At 38.8% G+C, this 11,658-nt stretch overlaps 1 protein-coding gene across 2 annotated transcripts in view; it reads right to left on the reverse strand.

Annotated features, from left to right (window-relative positions):
- Positions 1 to 11,323, reverse strand: part of ggnbp2 (gametogenetin binding protein 2) — a 29,353-nt gene extending 18,030 nt beyond the window's left edge. The window contains exons 1-5 of one of the 2 annotated variants that reach the window (XM_061897994.1): positions 11,170 to 11,323; positions 10,401 to 10,522; positions 8,042 to 8,122; positions 1,484 to 1,737; positions 1,077 to 1,175 (exon numbers count right to left, since the gene is read on the reverse strand). In XM_061897994.1, coding sequence (XP_061753978.1) covers positions 1,077 to 1,175; positions 1,484 to 1,737; positions 8,042 to 8,122; positions 10,401 to 10,493 — 527 coding nt within the window. In that variant the 5' untranslated portion in view covers positions 10,494 to 10,522; positions 11,170 to 11,323. Of the gene's footprint in view, positions 1 to 1,076; positions 1,176 to 1,483; positions 1,738 to 8,041; positions 8,123 to 10,400; positions 10,523 to 11,001; positions 11,149 to 11,169 lie in introns of those variants that run through there. The other variant, XM_061897993.1, reaches the window with a different exon arrangement.
- Positions 11,324 to 11,658: the final 335 nt, after the last annotated feature.

Consider the following 11,658-nt stretch of genomic DNA (forward strand, 5'->3'; position numbering starts at 1 on the left):
AAAGATAGACAGGACTCCAAGTGCATACTTTTTCATGTTCACATAAAAGTCGGGGATAGCGTTCCGAGTTCGTCTGGTTTGGGGAGGTTTTTAATATCACATCATTTGTGATTCTGAGAAAGAACGGCCTTCTGGCGTGAAACAACTTCAAGGTCCGCTGTCAGGCGCTTTAACTTGGACACCCACATGTCTGTCGGTGTCGCCGTCCTGCAGCAGCTGGCGACTGGATGTGCGCGGCCGTGGGCGTGTCCCGAGGTTTGACAAGCAGAGCGCAAGGATTAGGGCGCATTGTGGCCGTGATAAACTGAGCTGCATCAGAGTGATCAAAGAGCCGCATGCGGCTCCGGAGCCGCGGGTTGCCGACACCTGGTCTATATCAAATACTTTGTCAGGAACTCGAGGTGTGAAACAGGGCCAATATCAAATGTCCAACATACAGATATACAAACAAGCACACAAGAACATTAGGCACCACGGCTCAGAACATAAAAGAATAATCTTTTAGATCGCTAAAATAGTCAGAATTAATCGAGTCTCTTTGATAGCTAAAAATGCCAGGAGTTTATCAATATTTTTTTTAAATCATCACAAAATGCTTGTTCCTATTTGACAAAGTTAACTAGCTTTGTTGTTAGTTTTTATTGCTTATTATAGGTCCCCTACCCCTGCGTTGATGGGTGATTAGATAAAACTGTTACCAAGTGTTGAGCAAATAAATGACGTGGGTTTAAGTAAAACATTTTTTTAAAATCCTGTATGACATTCTGACAATAAAGTTGCATATGTTTACGTACACTGGGGTCTTTTTTTAAGTTAATTAAAAAAGTGGGATTAACTTGACTGAAAAATGTCAATTGACAGTACTAGACACATGTGACACTTGTGCTCTTTGCTGTAATTTTAACACTGGTCCTTGTGTTCACATTTGAGCTGAAGTGAATCGCATGCGTTTAAAAGTGGATGTGGATAGATTCTGATTAAGATTCGAAAATTCTGTTGCATCATACACGATTTCCCCATTGTGGGATAAGTAGACATCTAGCCTTTCCTATTTCTATGAGCAACCATTTACTTACCCCAATGGTCTGAGTTTGTTTGTGTCCAAGGAGTGCAACTGGCATCGGTTGCTCTTTCTACTTTTTGGAATGGCATCAATCACATCATTCAACTTTGACCTGTCCAAAAAAAATAAATAAATAAATAAATAAATTAAAAAAAAAATATATATATATATATATATGTATATATATATATATATTTATTTATATATTAGAAAAATTACAATGTTGTCACATTTTATACAGATATAACAATTGTGGGTAACTAACTCACACAGAAAAAGACCAAATATATTAGTTTTAATACTGAAAGTAAATTTCACATTTTAAAATTGCAAAATTCAACAATTTCTTTGTTGAACCTACTAACACACATTGTTCCTATCTAGACTTTATGAAAAAACTTTTTTTTCCCTACATCTTACCCTTGAATGTAGAAAAGGCTGTATAGCTTCTTCATATCTGCTAAACAAGTCTTGTTGACGGACAGCTTTCCTGGGGCCTTCACTGTGAGCGGCTCCAAGGTTGGGGTCTCCGATTCCACTAAATTGGAAAAAAGGCGCTCCACACTGCGTCTGCAACCCACGCATGGCACCATTTGGGATAATGCTCGGTACAGCTCTCCGGACAACACCGTCAGGGCCATCGTCAAGTCCTGTTGCTTTAGCTTGTGGTGGTCCTAAAGGCAAGAGATCATGTGCAAGTTATGTATTGCCGTCATTTAACAAAAATGGTACAGTAGAACTTATAAAGTGAACTGACCCAGGCAGGATTCAACTTACTGTAAATTTTCTAGACCGACAACAACCCAGATTTCAAACTGACACACCATCAGACTTTACATCACATGAGACTTTAGCAAATGCACAAGCTCCCTGAGCATTCAGTGGACCATGTGTGGGCAGCATCAGACGTGCACACTGAGGCCACACCGGCAACACAGCTGTCCCAAACCTGACATCATTACAAGTTAAGGCCTTGTTCACACTGCAGGTCAATTACGATTGTTTTGCCCATATGCGACCCTTTCTTATTTTCGTCATGTCTGTCGGCACGTGTACATCGACAACATTTATTTAATCTGATCATCATGCAGATTATGTTACTATGTATATGGACCCTAAAAAACATGCATTTTCATTCATCACACCTTAAATTGGAATAGTTTACTGTGACATGAGCAGTGACTTCCACTGTAAACAAACATGCCTTTGTGCATTTCTGCTTGTTAAACATTCTTACGGTATTTAATTTTTTCCCCCCTTCTGTTCACTACTTTTGTTTTATCTTTCTTTTCAAATATAGATTTCTGTGCTTCTTTATGTTGTGATTATGTACAGGTTGCAGTATGTTTTTATGTTATGACATTCTGTGTATGTGTTTGAGCCTAGCAGTTAACGCTTGGAGAAGCTGTAATGTCGTGAATAAAATAGCTTGTTAAGACCACAACTATATCACTTTTTTTTTATTGTTATATCGACATAGGACACTCAAGAAAATACTTTTGTTTTTGCTAGTCTCGTTTTAAAACAACAAACAACAGTATATGACGCTACGTCTGTAATGTTGACAGAAGCGAGACAATCGCTTCATTGCGAGACTATTAAATTTAGTTCCGCTTCGCCACCAAAGTATAACTGAAATCAAAAACATCTGCAGTAAGGATATTTCTAACTCAAATTTCTATGTTTAATGTGTGTTTTCATGTGCTACAATCTGAAGGATTTTCGGCATAAACAACCCGTCTCGAAAGGAATTAAATTTTCATCCAAAAAAGTGTGATCAGGTCAGAATATTCCAAATGGATTGTTTACATGAAGGATTTTATTCTGGTTAGTCTTTTAATCTGATTAAATGTGTCCATGTGCACATAGATATGTGAACAGCACAAATCCAAATGTTTTATATCCGACCCAGGCCTCTTTTGTATGCGAAAATAAATCGCATATACTGTACATGGGATGTGTCCTCAATTTGAATGCCGCTGTGCTCAGGTCGCATTCATCTGACCAGAATGTCATCAAAAAGTGATAGGAGTCCTAACTATTCGTCAAAATAGAAGGTTACAAAAGAAATGGTTGACAATGGAGCAGAAAACAGGTGAAAATAATGTCTTAGGAACTCACGTGATAGTTCCACCACTTCTCTCTCTGACTGCTTCCCCACAAACGCTTTTCTAGCAAACGTTGAAGCAAAATATCCCGTAAAATTGCGAGAGCCAAACAAATTTTCCTATTTCTTTTTAATGTTCTATGTGTAACAATTTGGTTAAAAAAATGTTGACTTTGACAAAAAATTTGGAATTGGACACCCAACGTTGCCGTGTGAACACAGCCTTTATTTCTTATTATGATCAAACGGCAGCAGTCAATTCAATTAGATTATTTTCTAATATAAAGTGCATCTGGAACGTTTCACAGCACTTCACTTTATCCACATTTTCTTATGGTACAGCCTTATTACAAAATGGAATTAATTCATTTTTGTACTCAAAATTCTACAGTCAATACCCCATAATGACAATGTTAAGTTATTGTTTTTAAATATTTTGCAAATTTGATAATAACATTTTTTTAACTCAAAAATCATGTACATAAAGTGGAACTGCACTTTTTGGGGAGTTTTGCCTATTGTTCACTATCATTATGAAAGATATGTAGACGGATGTATTTTTTGTAATGTATTCTAAACGGTAAACAAAAGTCTGCTTAAAGCGTAGCCAATAGGAGGTCCTCTATTCTGCCCATAAAATCCAATAAAAAAACATCCATATACCACCAAAAATACTCCATTTACATTTTGTGACCTGAATATTAACCAAATCTAGGTGATTTTGTTATAGGAAGCGCTAACGCAGACAAATTATTTAGAGCAGCGCAGGGATCACAAACTTGCATGCCAATGTTGACAATGCCAATGTGGAATGATGAGCTGCTTCCTCGTCAAACTTTATTTTTGATCATAAATCATGCCTTTGACCTAGAAAGTAGAAGGACAAAAACGTATTCTGACAGTTGATACACTTTAAAAGACGATTTAGACCCAAGCACAGCAAGAACGACATTGCGAGGATTATGAATCATTCTTCATCTAAATGGTACTGTATGAACATCCTAGCAGTCAACATCCTAATGACAGCAGACTTTACACAGTAACTGATGTGTTATTGTTTGCTGACTCTCATAAAGTCTGCAGTGAGTAGCAATCAGTGAACTTGCGCTGCGCATACTTAAAATAAGCAAAATACTTAAATATTAAACGTTATTTCTAATGTGCCCATTATTACATTACATATATACTTACATAATGTATACAAAACCTTAATGAAGGTGTTTGGATGTTTTTAGGGGCTTTATAGCCAGAATAGAGCGGCTTCCATAGGCTCTATTGTAAGCGGACTTCTGATCGCATTTATTTAATATTTACAATGCATTAAAATATTAGTACAGCCATCTTGTCTTTCACAATGATTGTGAACGATAGGGTAAATTCCCCAAAAAAAAGTACAGTTCCTCTTCTAGTACTTACAGACCTTGCTCAATACTTTGTTGATACACCTTGGACAGAAATTACAGCCTCAAGTCTTTTTGAATACGATGCAACAAGCTTGGCACATCTATCTTTGGGTAGTTTCTCCCATTCCTCTTTGCAGCACCTTTCAAGCTCCAGTTTGGAAAGGGAGCATTGGTTTTCAACCATTATGTCTCTGTACATTGCTGCATTCATCTTAGTCTAGTCAGGGAGGTGATCAAGAACCCAATGGTCAATCTGTCAGAGCTACAGCATTCCTCTCTGGAGAGAGGAGAACCTTCCAGAAGGACAACCATCTATCTCTGCAGCAATCCACCAATCAGGCCTGTTTGGTATAGAGCCAGACGGAAGCCATTTCTTCGTAAAAGGTTTGTCAAAACACACCTGAAAGACACTCAGACCATGAGAAACAAAATTATCTGGTCTAACGAGACAAAGATTGAAGTCTTTTGCGTGAATGCCAAGCATCATGTTTGGAAGAAACCAGGGACCACTCATCACCAGGCCAATACCATCGCTACATGGAAGCATGGTGGCGTCAGCATCATGCTGTGGGGATGTTTTTCAGAGACAGGAATTGGGGGACTAGTCAGAATAAAGGGAAAGATGAATGCAGCAATGTACAGAGACATCCTGGATAAAAAATCATAGCTTATCATCTTACCTGAAGGTGCGAGAGAGGTGCTGCAAAGAGGAATGGGCAAAAAGGAATAAACGAAACTGCCCAATAAAAGGTGTGCCAAGCTCGTGGCATCATATTCAAAAAGACTTGAGGCTGTAATTTCTGCCAAAGGTGCATCAAATTATTTTATTATATTGTCAAACATTTTTTAATAAATTTGAAAAAATAAAATAAAAACCTTATCTCAATGTCATTACAGGGTATTGTCTGTAGATTTTTGAGGACAAAAATAAATGTATTAAATTTTGGAGTAAGGCTGTAAAAAGGACTCCGGCTTATTAGATATTCCCAAAGCCCAAAAAAAGTCTGCGGGCTATAGAGCGTTTTCATTTCGGGCTCCAGTACTCTGGAATGCCCTCAGTTCGAGATGCCACCCTCAGTTCGAGATGCCACCTCAGTAGAAGCATTTAAGTCTCACCTTAAAACTCATTTGTATACTCTAGCCTTTAAATAGACTCCCTTTTTAGACCAGTTGATCTGCCGTTTCTTTTCTTTTTCTCCTATGTCCCACTCTCCCTTGTGTCCGATCCGGTGGCCATGGATGACGTACTGGCTGTCCAGAGTCGGGACCCAGGATGGACCGCTCGTCCAGAGTCGGGACCCAGGATGGACCGCTTGCCTGTGTATCGGCTTGGGGACATCCCTGCGCTGCTGATCCGCCTCCGCTTGAGATGGTTTCCTGCTGGCTCCGCTGTGAACGGGACTCTCGCTGCTGTGTTGGATCCGCTTTGGACTGGACTCTCGCGGGTGTGTTGGATCCATTATGGATTGAACTTTCACAGTATCATGTTAGACCCGCTCGACATCCATTGCTTTCGTCCACTCCAAGGTTCTCATAGTCATCATTGTCACAGACGTCCCACTGGGTCATCATTGTCACCGACGTCCCACTGGGTGTGAGTTTTCCTTGCCCTTATGTGAGCCTACCGAGGATGTCGTATTGGTTTGTGTTGTGGTTTGTGCAGCCCTTTGAGACACTAGTGATTTAGGGCTATATCAGTAAACATTGATTGATTGAATATTTTCCGGATGCACTGTAGGAGATTTGGTCGACTTAGAATGAAAATAAAAACACACATTTTTTTTTTTCATGAAGTATGTACTAGAGTTGTATGTCTGGGTGCGTGTCCTGCTTTGGGAAGAATTTTATCACTTTAAGATTGCATCCGAATTTTTGTGTCGCCGTACACAGATCAGTGGCTAAGTTTAATGAGTGCGTCTGTTAGCACATGAGACAGAGAGCGGCTGCTATGACAGAGAGTTGGTTTTGGTGTGGTTTGTACAGCATTTTAACTTAAAAAATGTTTTAAATGTTTTTTTTAATAATTGCAATTTGGTTAAACAGTTTGTTTCACTTCCGGTTTAAGCGACGTCGCAAGAGTTCACTTACTGTTGTAACTACTGTTGTGCTTAGCTGAAAAGCCAGTTAACGTATGAGTGTCCTCCAATAAGCAGACAAGTTTGGACTTTTCTTGTGATTTAGTGAAGTCATTTAAAAAGGTAAACATGGTAGGCTTTTAGGAGCTGACAGCTACACAACAGCTAAGAACACTATAGCACAGTACCTATGCATACAGAATAATTTTCCTTAATTAAACGCTACAGTCTATAACCACGTTTGTAAATATTAACACATCAAATAACTGTAGTTGCATATTTCTTACACATAAGTATCTAAGGCAGAAGTGTACTCGAAAAAATCGAGTAACAAACGTGTCCGTATCATTCAACATGGTGCATCATGAGCTTGATTTAATGAATCTTTCTGACCAATAGGTTTAGCAAAAAACATCCCAATCCACTTCAACTTAAAGATTACATAAGTCCATTTCAGACAGTAAGTAATAAACAGGTTATTGTGTTTCATACCTTGCATTTTTCTCTGAGTAATCTCACGTTGTATTTGTACTGATATTGTATCAATATCGGTATGGCATCGGATGTGAAAAGGCTGTATCGGGACCTTCCTGGCTATAACGGATTTTGTTCGACCTTAAAGGTTCCACTGTCCACATTCCGGCTCAGATAAATCTGGTAAAGAAGGAGGGGGAGGACAGTTCTCCCGTCCAAAGGCAAAACCCAGTAACTAAATTTTGGTCAAAACTGAGCTGATAATTTTGGAGTTCCTAAGTGATATGCTTTACATTAGTGTATGCGATATTGTAATTTGTTCCGTAAGTAAGCTGTTATGCGCATGGCAGGACCTAGCAACTACCACAAAACGGCGTAGATACAACAGAAAACCTAGTATCTCAAGGGACCAATCAGAGCTTCTTTGTCAGTCGCCTTATTGTCTTTAATGAGACATTTGCACGAATGGGGGCCGACGGTCAACCTGATTATGTGATATTATGGCACGAGGGGATATTTGGAAGATTGGCCCAGGACGTTGCAAGCACCTTCATTAAATGTATTGTTCTTGATTCTTCCCCTTGCATACTCTTTTGGGCAGATAACTGTGGAGGTCAAAATAAAAACTGGACGCTGTACACGGCTCTTGCCCAATGTGCAAACGCAGAATGGGGCCCAACCGAGATTGTGATAAAATATCTGGAGAAAGGGCACATGTTCATGAGAGCAAATTCAATCCATGGCTCAATCGGCAAGAAAATGAAAGCTCAAGAAAACATCTATACGTTTGATGACTTTGTAAATCTTTGTAAGACACCATCAAGATAGATTGGTTTTCCTTTGTTTTCTCAAAATCAGCTACAAGTGAGTTACTAGGTTTTTCCTTTGGACAGGAGAGTTGGGGACCTGGTGTACCAACCTCTGCAAACTGTTTCCAATGGGAAGTACCATTTACATTCCTGTCAAAGTCAGTGGCACCATCAGAAAGCTCCATCACCATCTGCAAACAACAAAAAGGATATGATTGATAGATGCACAGCTTTTCATCATTTAGAATTTTGGTGTTCTCGGTTGACACTTGATCATCCTGACCCATTTTCTCTCAGCAACGGGTGACAACTCGCGTTTTCGTCCTGATCTTGGCAGTTACAAAACTGTGCCATGCACTTTATACTTACGAACAATTGTCTGCACAGTGGCTCTTGGGACCTTAAGCTGCTTTAAAATGGCTCCAAGTGACTTTAAAGACTTGCTCAAGTCAATGATTCCTTTTTTTCAGATCTGTGCCGATTTCTTTTCACTTTCCCATTGTCGTGTTTGTAACAGAGTCTAATGACTGCATTACATGAGCCCTATTAAAATGGGCTCAGAGAAGTCAACAGGTGTCTTCAATCATAATCACTCACATGAAGTTAGGAGGCCATGCCATGAAGCTAATTTGATTTGATCGTAACTTTTCTACATCACCAAAATTGATAATGTATGTTGCTGTATGTATACTTTAGACCCAGCAGATATGGTCACATTTTCAGAAGACCCAAAATAAATTAATAAAAGAACCAAACTTCATGAATGTTTTTTGTGACAAACAAGTATGTGCTCCAGTCACTCAATTACAAATAAATAAGAGTTACACAATTGGCAAAGCCTAACGAAGATTTCATTTTGCCGATAATGTACTAAAGACACAATTATCTTGACTTTGATTGCACTGCACACGGGCGAAAGAAGGCCATAACATAGTCAACAGTCATACATGTCACATAAAGTGTGGCAGTATGAATGATGCCAACACTGTCATAAACATGTGCCCTATAGTGAAACCACAATAAACAACAACTACAAACACATTTTGGGAAAAAATTTGAACCGCAACACATTAACAGAGAACAAATTCCCAGAATTCCCCGCAGCACCAACTTTTCCGGGACACTACAATATAAACAAACGCCATTGGTGGAGCTACACCTAACATCCACTGTAATGATACCACGTACAATAGCATACCAAGTCGATATTACTATGATTACATAGATATTTTTTAACATCACAAAATCTTTCTTCTTATTTTTTTTTTTTATTTATATTATGTTTATAAACTTAGGAAAGATGTCCCTGGACACTTTGGACTTTGAACATGACCTGTAACTACTTGGTATCGGATTGATACCTAAATGTGTGGTATCATCCAAAACTTTTGTAAAGCATCAAACAACAGAAGAACGAGTCATTATTACATTTTAACAGAAGTGTAGATAAAACATGTTGAAACAGAAAATAAGCAGATATTAACAGTAAATGAACACGTATATTAATAATTTATTTTCTACCACTAATTTTGACAAAATAATAGAATGATAAATGACACAATATGTTACTGCATATGTTAGCAGCTAAATTAGGAGCCTTTGCTTGTCTACTTACTACTAAAAGACAAGTTGTCTAGTATGTTCACTATTTTATTTAAAGGACAAAATTGCAATAATAAACATATGTTTAATGTACCGTAAGATTTTTTTGTTAAAATAAAGCCAATAATTATTATTATTTTTTTTTTTATCCCTTTATTTAGAAAAGTACCTAAATACTTTTGGTATTGGGACAACAATAATTGGACACACCGAGCACCCACTAGCTGAAATGTAGATCAGCGTCTATGCTTAAAGAGCCACAGGTTGCTGACCCCCGTTCTAGAGTATACCCCGGATGGTGGATGGTTTAGTCCGTAACCTTACAACATTATATTTTAGAAATAGTAAACCAAGTTGTGGTAGTAGTTTAGTCAGTTGTTTAGTCGTGGATGTACACTGTATAGTGGTTAGAGTTAGGGTTGGACTGATTTGAGTGCAATACTCAGTTATATTGTCCCGACTACAAATGAATAAATTTACATAAGTATTTAATAAATTATTTTGACACCAAAAACATGTATTTGCGGCCATTGATTTGCAAAATGTGCACCACACATTATTCAAATATATATAGCTGGAAGCAATTTGCAAAAAGATTGCGCATTATACAAATTTGCTAAATGCGGTTGCGCATTTTGCAAATTGCTCACATTGGTATTGTCCCTACAACAACAACACTAAATTGGCCCTAGTGTGTGAATGTTAGTGTGAATGATGTCTGTCTATCTGTGTTGGCCCGGTGATGATGCAGCAACTTGTCCAGGGTGTAGCCTGCCTTCCTTCCGCCCGAATGCAGTTGAGATAGGCTCCAGTAATCCCCTGCGAACCCGAAAGGGACAAAGGATAGAAAATGGATGGATGACCTACCGTCAAACCGTCATCAACATACAGAGGAATCTGTCTGGCAAGAAAGGGGTAGTCCTCTTCATTTCCCCTGCAAACCGCTACCAGACGGGCCATGATGTTCTCCACCTTGAAATCCAGCTCACCTACGGGGTTTGACAAGGAAACTCAATGGAGTCTACAATAGCAAAAAGTCATACTGCAACTAAAATACGGGTTTTCTTGCAGGTAACATGGATGAGGACAAATGATTAACTTTGTAGCGTTGCCAGTGCTACTATCGCCCATAGCTTGACCTAGATTTTACTTTAAAACAGCTTGCTAAGCCAAGTGAACCATGCGTGGGAATAGTTATTTTCAGGCCTGTATCGATTGTTCGATCATTTCTTGGGAAGAAGTAAAAGCTGACGTTAATCAGCTGGCCAAGAAAACCACCAACCGGTGTCATTAGCTAACTTGTGGGAAAAACATGAAATATATCCAGGTGCAAGGGAGGTGACACACTGTGTGTGTGTGTTAACTATACGTGGACAACTACTATATGCACAACGAGGTGGTGTTACAATGTTGAGTATATGTAAAATGTTTGTTGTTGCTGTGTTTGTGGCGGTAGGTGCTAGCAAACCTGACAAGCCGCTTGTTAGCATCGCTGCCCTACACGGTTAGCGTTAGCAAGCTGGAGTATAGCCCATATAAGGGCCGAATAACCTTCTGTCATTCTTTTTTTAGCATAATATAAGTCTGCGTTGATAAATGTCCATTTGTCGAAGCGCAAAGGACAATTTGAACTCACCCGCTTTGTAAAGTACGGCTGAGTTGATGCTCCGTTCCAGTGACTTTAGGAAGTCGGGATTTTAGAGCTTCTGCTCGGCAAAGCGACGACGCTCCTGAGTCCTTGAACGTCTCGGGGAAAAATGGCTGCCTGACGTGTCCGTAAATTATACAGCTAGGGCGGTCGCATTCCTTTTTTCACATCGTCTGCCTTATTATGTTTTAAATTGACTCCACGCCGAACCTTAATTGTGTTTATTTAATTAATCCTAAGCATGAAATGATCATGCTGTACCGAATACCATGAATTGATTAACGTGGACCCCGACTTAAACAAGTTGAAAAACTTATTCGGGTGTTACCATTTAGTGGTCAATTGTACGGTATATGTACTGTACTATGCAATCTACTAATAAAAGTATCAATCAATCAAAAAACTACCATCTGGTGACGTTAATTTGTTTGTGAAATACTACAGTTTAAGTTCACATTATTTGATCTTTCATTGTTG

The sequence above is a fragment of the Nerophis ophidion genome, linkage group LG04 (genome assembly GCF_033978795.1).
Source record: "Nerophis ophidion isolate RoL-2023_Sa linkage group LG04, RoL_Noph_v1.0, whole genome shotgun sequence".
NCBI classification, from domain to species: Eukaryota; Metazoa; Chordata; class Actinopteri; order Syngnathiformes; family Syngnathidae; genus Nerophis; species Nerophis ophidion.